This window comes from Rhinocladiella mackenziei (assembly GCF_000835555.1).
Source record: "Rhinocladiella mackenziei CBS 650.93 unplaced genomic scaffold supercont1.4, whole genome shotgun sequence".
Classification (NCBI taxonomy): domain Eukaryota; kingdom Fungi; phylum Ascomycota; class Eurotiomycetes; order Chaetothyriales; family Herpotrichiellaceae; genus Rhinocladiella; species Rhinocladiella mackenziei.
In genome coordinates this window covers 890,733-906,934 of record NW_013550601.1, presented here as the reverse complement: position 1 = coordinate 906,934, position 16,202 = coordinate 890,733, and the positions used below count along the sequence as shown (strand labels likewise).

The 16,202-nt window shown below is 50.4% G+C and overlaps 7 protein-coding genes across 7 annotated transcripts in view; 3 read left to right on the top strand and 4 right to left on the bottom strand.

Annotated features, from left to right (window-relative positions):
- Positions 1–635: 635 nt before the first annotated feature.
- On the top strand, positions 636–1,525 carry Z518_05453 (uncharacterized protein; the record flags this gene model as incomplete). The annotated part of the gene is made up of 2 exons (XM_013416265.1): positions 636–888; positions 960–1,525. The coding sequence occupies 2 exons, from the start codon at positions 636–638 to the stop codon at positions 1,523–1,525; spliced, it is 819 nt and encodes a 272-aa protein (XP_013271719.1).
- Positions 1,526–2,726: 1,201 nt separating this feature from the next.
- Z518_05452 (uncharacterized protein) lies at positions 2,727–4,541 on the top strand (the record flags this gene model as incomplete). The annotated part of the gene is made up of 4 exons (XM_013416264.1): positions 2,727–2,748; positions 2,800–3,299; positions 3,356–4,092; positions 4,148–4,541. 4 exons carry the CDS (start codon positions 2,727–2,729, stop codon positions 4,539–4,541), a joined length of 1,653 nt encoding a protein of 550 aa, XP_013271718.1.
- Positions 4,542–4,752: 211 nt separating this feature from the next.
- On the bottom strand, positions 4,753–6,566 carry Z518_05451 (uncharacterized protein; the record flags this gene model as incomplete). The annotated part of the gene is made up of 2 exons (XM_013416263.1): positions 4,753–6,310; positions 6,400–6,566. The coding sequence occupies 2 exons, from the start codon at positions 6,564–6,566 to the stop codon at positions 4,753–4,755; spliced, it is 1,725 nt and encodes a 574-aa protein (XP_013271717.1).
- A 4,136-nt stretch (positions 6,567–10,702) lies between these two features.
- Positions 10,703–11,267, bottom strand: Z518_05450 (uncharacterized protein; the record flags this gene model as incomplete). Its single annotated transcript, XM_013416262.1, has 4 exons — positions 10,703–10,900; positions 10,955–11,051; positions 11,100–11,107; positions 11,154–11,267. 4 exons carry the CDS (start codon positions 11,265–11,267, stop codon positions 10,703–10,705), a joined length of 417 nt encoding a protein of 138 aa, XP_013271716.1.
- A 472-nt stretch (positions 11,268–11,739) lies between these two features.
- Z518_05449 (delta-aminolevulinic acid dehydratase) lies at positions 11,740–12,962 on the bottom strand (the record flags this gene model as incomplete). The annotated part of the gene is made up of 2 exons (XM_013416261.1): positions 11,740–12,756; positions 12,804–12,962. 2 exons carry the CDS (start codon positions 12,960–12,962, stop codon positions 11,740–11,742), a joined length of 1,176 nt encoding a protein of 391 aa, XP_013271715.1.
- Positions 12,963–13,494: 532 nt separating this feature from the next.
- Z518_05448 (uncharacterized protein) lies at positions 13,495–14,575 on the bottom strand (the record flags this gene model as incomplete). The annotated part of the gene is made up of 3 exons (XM_013416260.1): positions 13,495–13,589; positions 13,640–13,849; positions 13,897–14,575. The coding sequence occupies 3 exons, from the start codon at positions 14,573–14,575 to the stop codon at positions 13,495–13,497; spliced, it is 984 nt and encodes a 327-aa protein (XP_013271714.1).
- A 1,525-nt stretch (positions 14,576–16,100) lies between these two features.
- Positions 16,101–16,202, top strand: part of Z518_05447 (uncharacterized protein) — a gene marked incomplete at both ends in the record, with an annotated part of 517 nt that continues 415 nt past the window's right edge. The window contains one exon of the mRNA XM_013416259.1: positions 16,101–16,148. Coding sequence (XP_013271713.1) covers positions 16,101–16,148 — 48 coding nt within the window. The remainder of the gene's footprint in view (positions 16,149–16,202) is intronic.

The window sequence follows — 16,202 nt, the reverse complement described above, 5'->3', positions numbered from 1 at the left end:
ATGTTTCGTTTTCCTCATGACCAAGTTCCACAAGCGCCTCGGTGAAGTGTCTGCTCTATCCTGGATCCGGTGCAGCTCACGCATTCTGCTGTCCTGACTGGAGAAAACTTTCGAGATGAGAATAATAGGGTCGACTGGACACGTGCAACGCAAACTTAGTATGAGTTAACCAAAAGACTGCGCCACGAAGAGAAGAGAAAACAAGAGAACAAACCAGCTCCAGTACCAATTAACATCATTTCGGGTTAAGCATGCTGACATCAACTGCGGATATGCCCGGAGAGCACTTCACTGTTTCTGGAGATGGTCTTGACGTTGTTCACAAATCTGACTTGAATATTTCCTGAGGCATTGTACTGTAATGAATTCCAGGTCGTGGAGCGGGGTAGGTGGATTTCTAGACCAAATATTACCCGCAAGATAGAACGCCACTAAACTGTGCTAACCATAAAAGCGGCATGATGTATTCTGGCACGTGATATTCAGATACCAAGACCAACCTGGTTGCCCTGGACAGCAGAACGCGAGTTTCGGTGTTGACACCTCCAAAGGACCCACCCCTGCACATCTCGATTGAACTTGAATTCAACCACTTGCCAAATATTCGAATGTTATCACATAGACAGGGTCTGACAATGGCTACCATCATCCCTCCCGCTCCTTTCTCAACGAGCACCTCTTCATTTGGCGCGTCTCAGTCCCAATCCGCTCCCATGTCATACTCGGATAACCCATTGACTCAATTACCCACGGTAGACTTCAACTTCGAAGACCTGCGGAAGCGCATGGCTGATTTCACCATCAAATTTGACGCTTTCATTGAACAAGAAAGAAAGAGGGTCTTGCAAGAGAGAAATGAATTTCGGGCCCGGTTGGGAGAAATTAGTGGTGAGCTACTATTGCAACCAGCTCCGGATTCAAAACACTACAAACGCTTACTGACGGCCATGGACGAACAGAGGAGCAAAAATCTACCAATACACAAATCTCCACACTGCAGTCCACTTTGTCCACGCACGACCAAGTGCTTTCCCGAGAGCAGGCGGAGAAGAACGAAATGCACGAGCAAATATCGAAACTGGAGTCGCATCAAGCAAATCAGACTGCCCAGCGCGACAGGTTGAAGAACTTGATTGCCCAGACGCAACGACAGATTGACGTGAAGTTACAGGCGCAGTGGGAGTATGCGGCGAAAATGGATAGCCAGAGTCGATTGAATGGGCCGGAGTTGAATTTCTGGGAAACATACTTGGGCTGTCGCATCGAGGGAAGCGGGGATGAAAATAAAGTCAGGATCGTGTTTGTGTTTCCCCCTGTGAAAGGCGGGAAAAGTGATGAGGAGAGAGAAGCGATGTTCGAATTGCAGGTGCCGGATACCGGGAATGGGAAATACGATGTGGTTTACATGAGGCCGAAGCTGGAGGGTGCGAAGGTCGCGGCGGTCGTGGGCCGATTAAATTTATCACGAGAGATTGGGACGTTGTTGAAGGGGATGAGAGGATTGTTTGTCGAAATAATGAAATGATGGATGCAGTTATGATACCACCAATGTATAGCATGAATGACGTCCAGGATGGTTTTATGGATCAATCACAGAAAGAATTGAAAGACCCATCATTATCACAGTAATATAGTGGCTCAGATAGGTGTCTCCATTGGCCATGAAAAGACTTAGAGCGGAGATGATATGGCTGCCTGGCCCCAGCGACAACAGAAGATGGTCCATCACCAGTTTTATTTCATGTCACCCCAGTATATACTGAAGCCACGTCGTCCATCGCCGTGAACCCGACCCACATACAAGCCGGAACCTTTCCCTCCGCCACCTGTTGGTCTCTCAACTCCCAGGTTGTGTTCAAAATCTACAAGCCCGTTAGAGGACCACGTGGTAAAATGAAGGCGTGGGGTGTCGGCCAGTCACGTGACGTTTTGCCTTGGCAACGTCACGTGAGGCTGTTTGGCTTGGCAACTTGCACCCTTCCTTCTTTTCGTCTTGCTCTCTTAGATAGAACAACAACACATTCCTTCTCTAGACTCCACAGTCTATCATGGAGGCTGGGCAATGATCTAAATGACACCGAGGCATATAGCATCGACTGATCGCGCTTTGAGAAAGCATGAAGGCAACATGCTCCTCACCGACGATTCGAAGAGTTGCCAGCTTGCCGGCTTGGCATGCTTGTCTGAATCTCAAGCAGGGCTACTAGAGCGTTAATAGCGAGAGCGGCAGTCAGACTCCCGAGATGGTGCTGTTGGGCCAAAGAAGGAATGATAAAGTGATCATCAGATCTGGTGCTTTATGGGTATTCGAAGAAGGACGGTGTGCAATTTCATCGCTTGGTAAGCTGTCTGTATGTAAGAACTGCCCTTGACGGGCCCCTATAGGGGGATGCTGTCGGCATGTTACTTGATTAAGTATACGGGAGGGTCTTACCGGGCAGATAGTTAGCATGGCCTAACCAGGTACGATAGAACAACAGCGAGAGGCGAGATAATTGTACGCAATGGGTCTACGTCAGTGTAGGGGCCACGATCTGTCAGAGTACCCACGTGACCTCAACGCCCGATTTACGGAGGAGCACACCACCAGCTATGCGCGTCTCCCGCGGAGCATGGCTACTGTTTCGCAACACTGGTTATATGTATGGCGTAGACAATTGACACCTTCGCCATTGATCGAATGGCGTGATCCTGTGCCCGTTTCAACGACAATGTCGTCAACAAACATGTCTTCGATGCCTCAGGGAGGTGCGTCTGGTTCCATAAGTGCAGCACATGCTCTCATACTTACCTCTACAGACCAAATATCAAAGAAGAAGAAAAAGTTCAAAAAGAAAGCCAACTCTGCGCAGGCCGCAACATCAGACACCCCTACAACGCCCGTCGAGCCTCAAAAGGGTGCCGATACGCCAGATGCGAAAGATGGAGCAGAAAGCGACGGCTCAGAACCTGAAGACGAGTCCACGTCACCTGTCGAGACCGAGACGGAAACACCGAAGGAGTTAAATCCATCGAAATTGTCCAACGGGGTCACCAATGCTCCCACCAACAGCAATGATGCTACAGCACGCTTCGACGCACTTGTCAAAGACCGTGAGGCCCTCCGCCTCGAAGTGACTCAACTGCGTCAATCGCTAGAGGAAATACAGTCTAAACATACGGCCGAGGTTGAAGCATTGCGAGGAGAGCTCACAGATACACAGACGGAAAAGGAAAACGCAGAGGAACAATATCAATCCCTGCTGGGGAGGGTGAATACTATTCGCTCGCAGTTAGGGGAGCGATTGAAGGCCGACGCGGTAGGTCACATTCGACCCGTAGAAAGTCCGGCACAACGTTGACACAGCAGCAATAGGAAGACCTAGCTCAAGCGAGAACGCGGATCGAAGAACTGGAAGAACAGAAATCAGAGCTACAAGAACGCTACGTTGCGCGCTCTGCCGAAGTCGAGGAGCTGAACGCCAAGAATCAAGAGCTCACTGCAAAGTCAGTGGAGCAGTCAAAAGAGCTATCCAGTCTTCGGAACCGAATGACCCTTTCGCAACAAAATTGGCTGAAGGAAAAAGAAGAACTTGTCGACCAAGAAGCATATATCCGCGAGGAATTCGAGAATGCGAAACAGGCCATGCATGATTGGGAAGTTTTGGCAATGGAAGAGAGAACCATTCGAAGAGACTTGACCGATCGAAATGCCGATCTGGAAGAACAGGTTTCAAGTTTGAAAGAAGCTTATGAAAAAGCAGCGAGCGAGCGGGATAGTCAGTCGAGCACCGTGGACGGATTGCAGAAAGCTCTACAGGAAATCCAAACCGTCAGGAAACAAGAACTGAAGGAACTGGTCGAGACAAACCACAGTGAGCAAGAAGCACTGCGAAAACAGTTGCAAGATCTTCAATCCAATCACGAGTCCACGGTATCGGAGTTGGAGCAAACAAAGAAAGAATTGGAACGGGCGCTCCCATTCGAGAAGGAGGTCAAAGAAAAGAACCTCTTGATTGGCAAGTTGCGGCACGAAGCCGTGATTCTGAATGATCATTTGACCAAAGCATTGCGATTCCTCAAGAAAGGGAAACCAGAGGATAATGTTGACAGGTGGGAACGTTACATTGCCACCCTGCGTGCATCCAAAGCTGACGCCTTGACTTAGACACATCGTGACAAACCACTTTCTTCATTTCCTAGCCCTCGATCGTTCCGACCCCAAGAAATTCCAAGTCCTCCAGCTCATTGCAGCCCTACTAGGATGGACGGACGAACAACGCGAACAAGCCGGCCTCGCTCGACCTGGCACCGGAAGTTCAACCTCGAATAATTCTCTCCGACTTCCGGGATCACCACTTGTTCACCGCACACCCAGTACCCCCGCCTTACACCACAATGAGTTCTTTGGAGCCGACAGCGCCGCAAGTCCAACCAGCAGGGAAACGTTGGCTGAGCTGTGGCAGAACTTCTTGGAGCAGGAAGCGGGAGCGAATGTGACGACGAGATCGGGTAAATCCAGGCAAGGAAGTCAAAGTACTATCCCCCCAACCCCGAAATGAACCCAACACCCTACGAAAACAAGCAAAATGACAGAAACCGCGTTTAAATTGCAATATCCCATCATAGATATGTTCTGTTGGTCGTTCTCATTTAGAAGGGCGAGAGCGTGCTACACTGTGCGAATAATGTGGTCTGAGCAATTTCCCGGCTTCCTTACGACGCAAATAATGGCAGAACCAAACAATTCATAACTTCATCATTCATCGTTTGTTAAATCGATATCCAAAGTGTTGTATGAAACTCGGTAAATCCTGCCATAAAAGTCAGTTTCCAGAATCCCAGGAACGACCCGGGGGGGTTGTTGGGGGGGTGTTTATTTCGTACGCAGTCAATCCGATCGATTCTGTTTACTTCAATCTCTTTGACCCAGTCAACGCCCCGGAATCGTTCGTCCTCGGGTTTCCACCGCATGTACAAGACCCGGATGTTTTTCGGCCTGTCGAATTCAAAATTGAAAAGCATATGGCGCCACTCGACCTTGGATGGCAAGATGGAGAAATGGTGTGCGATTTCCAGAATCGCTTCCGCGATCTTTGCGGCCGTCTCAGAGCTCCATGGTCCTTCGACCACGTTCAGCAATCGGAGAGTACGGATGGCTTTGCGTCTCGTTTCAATCTGAGCAGACGAGACGGCAACAAGGAAGACAGGCGGTATGAAGCCCAAATTCGGATAGCCTGCTTGACTCGAGTCCTCGGTGGCCTGCGGATCGTAGCTGAGGACGTCTTCCACCTCCACCACGATAAATGAGGACCGACCGCGATGGGATTCCGACGGCTCCCTCGAACAACGCGCCTGCGCTTTCAGCTGGTCGAGCAAGACATACGCTGCAACGTTGTGGACGATCAACATCCTCTTTTGATGAACCCGACCGATTGTCGGTAGGCCTTGAAACATATTCATCCATTTGTACAATTTTGCATCGAGATCATTGATGGATTCCACCAAGTCCGGACCGGGCGATGCCGACTTCAACACGAGGATCTGCTGGATACAGTCCCCCAGGTAGTCGCCGGCCTTTTCGAGCGTGTCAAAGTCCGGCAGTTGAATGGTCAGAACCCGCATATCCTGCGTGCTCAAGGACAGAGCACTCATTTGGGATTGAAGTTCTTCGACCCGACACTTCGAGGCGAACTTGATACCGTCTTTGATGGTCGGTTCGATGTAGGTTGAGATGACATCGTTGGCTGGGTCGTTGGGTCGACGTTTGGCTTTCCATTCTCCCACGATCTTGATGGCGGCCTTCATGTGATCGAATGCCGGTTGACCGCCTCCGTTGAAATTCTCCAAGGCCCAGAAGATCACGCACGACGCGAGCACGACGTCGATGGGCGGTTTGCCGGACACCAAGGTGTGGATGGCGGTGTTGTAGTGGAACATGAAGCTGTGGTTCGCACGGACCGCGCTGGGACCCTCACTGGTGAGAAATTGATGTAAGGAGGCCAGAGCAATGATCGAGTGCTTGATGGCCGGCTGATGCCATGTCGCTTGGGGGAGAAGGACGGTCCAAAAGTACGGTTGCGAGTAGACTGAGATCAGGTCAGCCGTCTTTTCGAGGAAAAATTGGAAGGCTTGCTGTTCCTCTTCGGTTCCAAATGTGGGAACGAGAGCAAGTTCGCGAGGATGAGGGTAGGAGCGGAGGTAGGTCTGAAATTGAAGGTCGTTCGCGGACGGAGGGTGGTCGGTATCCGGAGGCGGTGTTGACGTCGAAGGCGGCTCCGTCGAAGATGAAGCTGGTTCAAACAGTCTGATTTTGGGTGGTGCATATCCACTGCATCGGATGTTTGACTTTATACACCTGGCGGAGTCAATGGCTGAGTTTGGTGTTGTGTTGTTGTCCTTATCTCCTCTGTTACTCACCTTTGACATGCCGGCTTCCCTTCATCGCATTTTATCCTTCTTTTCCTAACAGACATCAGTCCGGCTCGAATGCTGATTGAAAAGATCATCAGCCCATACTTGCAAGTTAAACACCCATTGAACGTCTTGGGTGCCCATTTTTTGGTGCGAGCTTTATCAGTTGACATGTTTGGAGGTCGGGAGGGAGGAGGAGGGCCCGAAGTGGATACATTGCTGCCAGCGCTCATGCTACTCGCAGATATATCTACCAAAAATATGGAACTGGGGACGAGTTTGTTTTGGATAAGGAGGAATCAGATCCGGATCCGCATTTATAGTCTGAAACAAGGGAGAGAGATGTGCGTGAAGGAATGAGATCCCCAACAAGAATACTTGGGTAATGAAACATTTAGCGAGGTCAGAGTAAGATGGTGTGCCAGCAGGGCGAACAGAATTTTTCCCCCGGTGCTGCGGTGCAAAGCGGGAATACCAGGGGTACCAGAAGCTTGCAAAGGGTAAAAGGATCAGGGCAGGGACCATTTTCAGCCTCGTCCTGAGTCCTTTTTATTCACTATTCCCCCTTTTTCCGCTCTTACCTCAAATAGTTTATTGTTTTCGTGGCTGCCCTGGGGCCTTGGGGTCCTGATCAGATGCAAGGAGATCTCTATATCATGTGTGTATCATTACGGTAATTTGTGGAGACACACAGCGCGGAAGAGAACGAGTGAAACCCAAGCCCCCTCACGGCTCAGTCATCCATCGTCCATCGTCAGTCGGTGAAGAGGTCCAGATCCATTGTATCTTTTCTTGTACCTGAGCACTCCCCATGTGGCCGGGCCCTTGACGTGTCCTCTTGTCAAAATGGGCTGTGTATGGGGTACCTGATGGGGCGAGACGGACACAGGTCTCAGGGCCAAAAACAGAGGCCAGTTCTGGCTACCCAGAGAATTGAGACCGGAGTCGGGCCGTTGGAAATGCATACTCTAGCATCGTGGTTTGTTGGCGCGAATGGCACTTTAGAGGACATGAATAATGCTAATCCCTGTCTACTGTAATGAGGTGTGCGCAAGCAGTCAGAAGCCAACATGCTAGGTGTATGGGTGGAGACCAGATAGGGCAGGATGTCGGTAGGGCATAGGTTGGCCAATGCGAAAAATCGTGATGGGATCCACTGCGGGATAAAATCATGGATAGAGGAATCTCCGGTCGAGATCTCTCAAGCCCCTCCCCAAAGAGGACGGGAGAAGAGATATTTCAGATTTTCGGGGGCAAAGGGCACAAACCTCCCAAAGTGTCCATTGATCACGTCGAGATGACTCTATACTTTCACCGCAATGGACCTTGAGATGCGACGTTTCTTTTCAGCTGCCTGGGCCTAAAACGCGACCGATCAAGTAATGATTTACGAAGCATCCCAAATGCAAAAAGGTTATGCCTGGCAAGATTTCTGTAGACTTCGGCCGGAAATAAGTAAAAACAAACTCACGAGTCCCGAGTTCATGTCTGCAGGGCTAAGCGGGTTCAGGATTTGTCTAACTCAACTAGGATTATGCTTTGTTCCTTGGTTCCTGATGATAAGGCTGAAAGGCTGGAATGCTCTGGTTGGTGGTTCTCCTCAGTCATGTGCTTGACTTTGCAGAGCCCGCCACTCACGAGGGAATTTTTCATCCAGAACAAAAATGCCCTTCTAGCATCGATTCGCCGGCAATTTTGCCGATCGCTCGTTGATAATCTTCGACCGAACTCAGCCTCTTGCACGGACCGTTATTCACCGGGATCGGGGGCTAAAATACGTTCGCAAGCATTTCCCTTCCTCCATCGTGAAGAAAGCGGAGGCTTGATCTGGTTTACTGAACGGTGGGACCTTTGTTAGTGCTGAGCCCTGCTGTGGTCGTCGGCTGATTAGAAAAACCCCCATCAAGCCCTTGCATAGCATCAAGGCAGCCTTGGAGTTTTAGGAAATTAGAGACTGGAGTAATACCTAGGGAAAAACTACCTTTTCGATGGTGCCTGGAAGGACAAGAAAATCCCATGGCAGAGAAGGGGGCAGGTGGGCGAATTTGCTAAATGCCGGAATGAAGGGAGGCCTTATGTAAGCACGGGGCTACACCCACAATGCCAACAACTCACCGGGCGGTGGTTATTGAGACGAGGAGTTCCAATAGCCCCATTAGCTTCTAGCACGTCTAGAACTCCCTATAGCGCGCTTTTACGCAATGTACCGGTGTAGATCGCACATAGTAAAGCGTGGCGAGTTGGGCGACCAGATACAGAAGTCTCGCGGCTACGGCACTGGAGAACAGGCCGAAGACGGTGACCCATCAGGGCGAGAGGGCCTAGGGCTGATTTGCCGCATGCTAAATCTGACACCTGGCGGGCGGAGGTCGTCCCAGAAGCTGACCGTACTTTTGCGTGAGGTGTAATGCAAGATGGCTGGGGATGTTGCGGTCTGGGGTCGGGCACATGGGGACCTGATAAGAGGAGCACCTGGCCAAAAGCATCAGCGATGGGGTTGCTCTCTCACAATGTCCTAGAGGTTCTTTGCTTCGCCACTTTCTTCTTCTGTCTCTCAAAATCCCTTCCGATCCCCCTTCATCGATCCCAAGTTACCTGCTATTCCTCTCCTAACAATTTCCTTTTCGGCCACCAGCGTCTTGGCACAGCCTCACCTCCTCAGCAGCCAATCACTATGGTTTCACCTATATCCTAACTCCGTCTTCAACAGCTCCCCCTATTTTTGGCTTGTTTTCCTTATTTCCTTTGTCATTGCAGCCACTGTACAAACGATACCAGGTTTACACGACAGAATGCCAGTCAGTCTTCTCCACGGTTCAATTTCTGACACCCTTAGTAGTCACTTAAACCGGGACGTGGCTACAAGGCCTGCTCCGTCTCTGAGTAACCCATCGTCATGACTCGTTTTGTCGATCGGTTAAAGACTATACTTGTATTCGACTTCCGTCAGATGTGAAGCCATCCATGCTTAGACGGGGGATCAAGATGATGTCGGGATGACCGATGGGCTGATTCCTTTGTCCGGGAGCAGAAAGCATCAACTTTGTGGGTGGTCAGCCGCGTTGGTTGATGCCCTGGACACTTGGTACGCAGTTTGATATTGAATTCCAACAGGCGATCAACGCAACTCTCACTATTGACGTTGGCGAGAATCTAGAAGGCTGTTGAGTCCCTTTGTTCGAGTCGACGATTCGACATATCTAGATGGTCACATGGCTGTACATGACATGAGCAATGATGTTACACTGCTCCCAAGACTGGTCGAATTGGCGACATGCTGCATTCTGGCTTCGAAACTCTGAATGGAATGCCCTGCACTTACCCGAAGCCGGGAATAAAAGATGTTTCACTTCCAACATCAGACAGTGCCGCCTGGGCCGATGTTGGTAGCTGGTACCTGGAATCCGCCAGACTGTCCCAGATTGCTCAGCATGAGAAGTACTCGGACATGGTCAATTTTCGAGGTCAAGTGTGTGCTGAGGTACTAAACCAATCGCGTATTCCAGTCTGTGACCTCCAATCATCGTGCCAGTCCATCGATGGGGGGCCCGCCGAGATTCGAGATTCGTCCGAAACAATATTTGATATGCCCCTGGGCCATTGTCTAACTCCATGTAGGAATATCTTGTCAACGCCCACTGGTCCCCAGGCAAAACGACAAATGTTTATGAAACTATGTGGAAGGGACATGTCGAAAGAGATTAAACGATGCCTTCCGTTTCAGCCCCTTCATTCCTTGTGCCGATGCAACAGATGGAGTATTCCCGGAATCGCAAGAAGACTACCTGATGGCAACGAAACCATGCTTGAAACTCGCACAGAACACCTAGCACGCTTTTCCGGAGGAATCCTTGCTATGGCTTCTCGTATCTTCGATGAAGTAAGAGACTTCCACATTGGCAAACAGGCCATAAATGGTTCTGTATGGGCGTATCTCAACAGCCCCCAGGGGGTATTATGCGGGAAAGTTTCCTGTCTCCTCCCCGTCCTCGGTCCCCTTCCTCTCTCGTTACCATGCACAACTAATGACGGAGGTTCATGTGAATGGAGTGACTCACATTGGGAACAAGAAAGCCACGTACATTATTGAGCCTACACGATCTCCTTTGACCATGCCGCCCGGATCAGCACATGGAGATGTTCGACCAAGATCGCTATGAAAGAGGGTTGATGGTGCGCTAAGCTTTCGCAAGGCAACAAGATGGCATTGGAAAATTTCTGGCTCGCCGAGACATTAGAGTATTTTTACCTGCTGTTCAGTGATCCCAGCTTGATCAAGTCTGGACCAATGGTTATTAAACACTGGAGCTCATCCCTTCCGATTGACAAAGGGGATTCGAGGATTTGGATAAAATAGTCCAAAACGGAAGACCTCAACAGTGGCCACCACGATGGCGTTTGACCTCTTCAACAATTCGACGTTGCATCTCCACATCCAGTCGCGACTTTGGTGGTTTCCAGCGGACGACTCCATGTTATACGCAGAGCTACAATATCGTCCGACATCCTATCACCGGTCAGCGCGCCAAACAGGAACTGTAGACGAGCAATCGCGACTAACCTTGCTCCCACGGCAGAAAACGATGCAGCAGCCGTCGGCGAAGGAATCCCAGATCCAGGACTCGGCACCACCAGTCCAAGGGACTTTATACGCACCACTATGACAGTCAGCTTTATGTCGGACTCTAAGCGGGGAATCACAATACTCAGTCGTCTGTTGAGGTATTAGCCTTGCTCTCATTGCAAAGAGTGGAAAGTACATGCAAAGGTAGCTTGATCGCCTTGGAAATCCCATTTACTGTACAAGTCCATGCGATGCCCGAAACGGACGCCGCCGCCAACAGGCTACCGACGATAATACTCGAAACCTTCATATTGGTTGAGATTTGATCAGCTAGTCGGATGAAATGATCGGAGTCAGCGACGGACTATCTTGCTGCCAGTGCCTCGTGGCAGATTTTGTATTTATCCACGACTCCATACACCTCCCCTCATTTTCCCTGAACATCTCAATGGAGAGGTCATTGTTCAAAACAGGCCGGTCGATCAGTTACCAGAGAAAATAGTGTCTGTACCACCATATGACATAAATGAGAATATTGAACAAACACGAGAATCAGCCTTTGGAGTTTCATTTTTGGTCATATTTTCAACTTTCATCTTTATGTGACTCCTTTCTATTGTTATGCGACGCCTGTGCGTTTGAGGTACTGGATCATGTTTGTTTTCCTTTTGTCTTTCGTCTTCGAATAATTCTCCTTTTCATTCGTCCATCGCAATTCGTGATACAACACACCCTCTACCTGCTCATAGACAGACAACGAAAGACGCAACCTCGTCATCGAATCATGCACTCAACCAATCCAAAAACTCGGGTGTGAAGTAACTCACGACGATCCCAGCCCCCGCTCTGAGGATCCCCTCTGTACTTTCAAAGGCCATGGTCTTCAAATCAAAAACACCGGCTTTGGCTCCGGCATGGATCATTGCATATTCGCCACTGACTTGGTAGGCGGCGATGGGCATATCCTTTGCAATCTCCTTCGCATCTGAGATGATGTCCAAATACGACGAGGCAGGTTTCACCATGATGATGTCCGCACCCTCTTGAATGTCTCTTGCGATGGCGCGTCGTGCCAATCCACGACCTCCGGGAGGCAATTGGTAGCATTTGCGATCGCCAAATGATGGGCACGAACCTGCTGCATCACGGAATGGTCCGTACAGACAACCGGAGAATTTAGCCGCGTAGCTCATCAGGTTGACTTGGTGTGCCAGGCCGGATTCAATCAATTTCAGTTTGATGGCGCGGATGCGACCGTCATTCATGTCTGAAGGCGCCACACAGTGCGCGCCAGCGTGAGCGTAGGCCATCGCCACATCGGATATCCGCTCCACGGACATGGCGTTGTTCAGGCTTCCGTCTTCACGCAGGATCCCGCAGTGCCCATGAGATGTGTATTCGCAGAGGCAGACGTCTGCGACAACGAAAATTTGAGGAAAACAGCGACGGATTAATTGGATACCCTTGATCACAGGTCCCTCGGGATCGTCAGCGGCGGTACCTAGGGCATCTTTTGCTGTCGGGGCGAGGGGCACGCCGAACAGAATGACCGAGCGCAAACCCTTTTGGACGAGAGGGGTCAGGAAGGGAACAAGTTTGTTCAATCCCAAGCGGTTTTGGTTGGGTAAGGAAGGGATGGGAGTTACTTCGTTCGGGTTGTCGGTGATGAAGAGGGGATAAATCAGCATTGACTGCGTGCCGGTTAGCCAAAACGGTGGGCGCTGATGGATACATTGGATTATTCTCGACATGCCTTGGTTAATTGTCTCTCGGCCTGCCATGCTCTCGACAGCGGGTGACTATATCCGGCGTGTAGCTGACTTGAAATGTCACCTGCGATGCTTACGCTCGTTGCCGCAGTCGAGGCGTACGAACGAGCTTGTGAGGGGCGGGAAATCGTCGATTGGTTGTCATTACTAGCTATGGTGCTTGCGCTTGCTCGGGGATTGGGCTGAGAAGGAGAATCGCGAAAGGCGAGGTCCTGGACCAGAGAGGAGAAGGACATTGTATTGAATGGAGGAAGAGAGGTGGGAGTCGCGACCGGTGTTACTGTCAAAGCCGTTGTCGGATGGTGGTCGTCAAGGCCTTGGTCATTGACCAGTGCAGTGGAAGTCGTAAGAAATGTATGTTCTCGATGTCGAATCCGTAGAATGGATGACAGGAAACATTCGGTGTCGTCGGGAGGGGTGGCGGCGAATTCTTTTTCTTTCGATCCCCCCCCCCTTTATCGTCGGTCAAGTCGGGCCCTCTGGTCAGCAAGAAAACGAAGCCACGATTGGCCTCGGGAAATAGTTCTACTTGTGATTATCTTTCCGAGGCACGTCATTCGCCGGACCTTTCCAAAGAGCAGTTCCTCGGAAATTCTTTATGCACAGCGGATCAATCATTCTTTAGATGAGAAACGTTTGGCCAGTGAAAAATCTACTGTGTTCTCTACCCTGATCCAGGACGAAGCTCGTTCATCGATTCTACCATGGCTGCAGCTGCGCAGTATTATTCCCTAAGCGCCGTCGCGATGCACTGAGATAAACGATTTTCTAGAGTTGAATCTCATCGTTCAATAGACGAACCTCTTCGCCGGGTTTGAAAGCAGGAAGCCCAATATATGGACAGCCGTCACATCGGAACGCATCTGAACGAAGTCAATGAATGGAACTACTCCGGTCATAAGAATATACTCACCTCCTAGACTACAATTTCCGCAGCTTCCCACTTTACCTTGCACCGTGAAATCCACTTCGGCGAGATCATCTGCCTGAAGTTTCATCGTATTCAATGCTTTATCGGCACTTTCTCTCCTGGCTCGATCCTCAGCCTCCAGCTTCTGTGCCAGTCCACAAGTACAGTCTTTGCAGGCCCGACGCCTTTTAGCTTTGGGTTTGCATTCCGTCGCTGAAACTGTCAGTGAAGGGACAAGACACGGCGTTGGAGCCACTCACGAATTTGAATGGGTCTTTTCAAATCCTCCTCGTCTAGTAGAGTGTCCTCATCAATCAACTCATCATCCGAGTCATTCATTCCCTCATCAAATCCAACCCCTGCAGGCACCGCATCCACACTTTTCCTTTTCCCGTTCAGGGGCAGAGGAGCCGAATCGCAGCTCGTCTTCAATCCGCCAGCGGCCGGGGCCGCTTTCTTTCTTCCAAATTTCAATGGCACTGACTCCTGAGTACCATAGTCCGGCTTAACAAATCCCGCTCCTGGCTCGAAAGATAGACCTGCAAGAATGGCTTCGTTCCTTTCTGCACCATCAACACATCCAAACTGTCCATCTTGACTGCGTAAGTGTCCCCCACTCTTCAATGCTTTGACCAGCAAAGCCAGCATGTCTCGGTTAAGTAGATTTTGACTTTCGCGACGGGTCCCATCGGCGTCGGAAAGAATCATGATAAGATCGTAAGTGGATTGAGGAAGGGAAACGAGGCCGACAGAGAGCCTATCCAACATCTGCATCTCTGTGGCGGCTCGGTTGTGCATTTCCAACACGTTAGTTAATTTCTCTGGGTGAGATGAGAGCGATGGTGGCGAAAGAAGCAGCGTTCGTTTGGAGAATTGAGGGGCCTTCGGAGTAGGCATGACGAAATCGTCAGATGTGTCCATGAGCACAGAGGGCGACATTGTGTTTTGATACTGTATCGGAGGAAAGGGAGAAGAATCGTCTTGGTCGACGAGTAGTAATGGTGGGGAACAGAAGAATGGCAGATTTGTGCCTGGGGATTTGAAATCGGAATCTATGCTTGTAACTGGCGCTAAAAGAGAGAATGACGCTACAGCTGCAAGATTCCGTTCTCCGGGACTTTTGAGCGCTGTTTCTCCCCACGTGGAAGGACGTTGAAGTTTGGTTCCTGAATAACCGAGGACAGAGAAGAGAATTTGACAATCTGGCACGAGATTTAAGGGAATGAATAATACATCTTCGATGAGGTTGGCGCAATCCCCACCAAAAGTTTCAATATTTGTTTCTCACGTGACACATCCCGGAATACTCCGGGCTATCAGACCACCTTTCTTACGGGCGGGTAGAAAGCACAGGTGTACATTAAAGCCACTGTCCGCCTCTGTGGATACCCCTCTGCTTCCTCAAGTCTTGCGATAACTCCCCGTCAGTTGACATGCCCCTATTTTTCTCTCAGATGTCGGTCTCCCACTGTATCGCCACGCCTAAATAAATGGTATGACGAACTCCCTGAAACTGTTTCAGTGGGTTCCTGGCTGTCCACACGATCATTGATACCGACCAGAGCGGTCTTTGTTCTGCAGAATCCTCACCTGGTGGTTGATGGATCGATGGTACCTGAACACCATACCGGTTGTCCGGTGTCGGGATTGGTTACCTGGAGCTGATGCCAAGCGAGAACCCCGCGCTAAATGGCTCAAAGTGGCTTGGTCGGACTAGTTCGGCATGAGGAATCCGGGGAAGGCGCAATGACGATTGGGAGGAATCGTCAAGAAGATGCCAGAATGACAAGGGGAGGTCATGCGAGCAGCAGCGAGTAACAAAACATCAATCCACTGCCCACTGACCAACATCTGGCCTCTTCATTGCCCCCAATAAGAGCAGGCCTGGCCTGTCGATAACCACCAAACTCCAAGTCTACTAATCTACCACCACTACTAGCTGCGAACCTCAACACTTACCGTCACTTCCGCGTGCCATCCATCTCGACCTGAATACAAACTCCAAACCCAAGAATCCTAGGCTCTCTACCTCCTTCTAGGTTGTTGACCTTGCTCCTCTATTCTCACGTCAAACCCCCCCACGAATCGAGGTGAGTCCCCTCAGCCCTGACTCCCGCATCCAAGGATCATCATCCAAGTGGTCCGAGCTTCTCTCTCTTTGACCAACTACAGGGGTCGCGTGTCCCTTTGACCTCCAACTTCATTTCACTGACTCTGACTCTCACCCGTAGCAACAATCAACGCCCATCTTCATTCTCGACTCATTTCCGCACCTTTAATCAGCTCCTACCGCTTCATTGTCTTCCCTCACTCCACCAGTAAGTGGTTTCCAGGATCTCCTTCAACTCCTACTTACGATTCATACCAGTGACTCGCACCAACAAAGGAAACGACCGCCACCACGGTGCTCTCGCTGATGGTACCGCCCTTCCTGAAGAGCGTCTCCCCCGTTACTTCGCCAAACATGGTCACGTTGATGCGGATCCCAAGGGGGTTAAGAAACAAGGCGGCGGTAAGGGCAATTGGTTAGAATCTTCCCCCCCCCCCCCCCCCCCCCCCCCCCCCC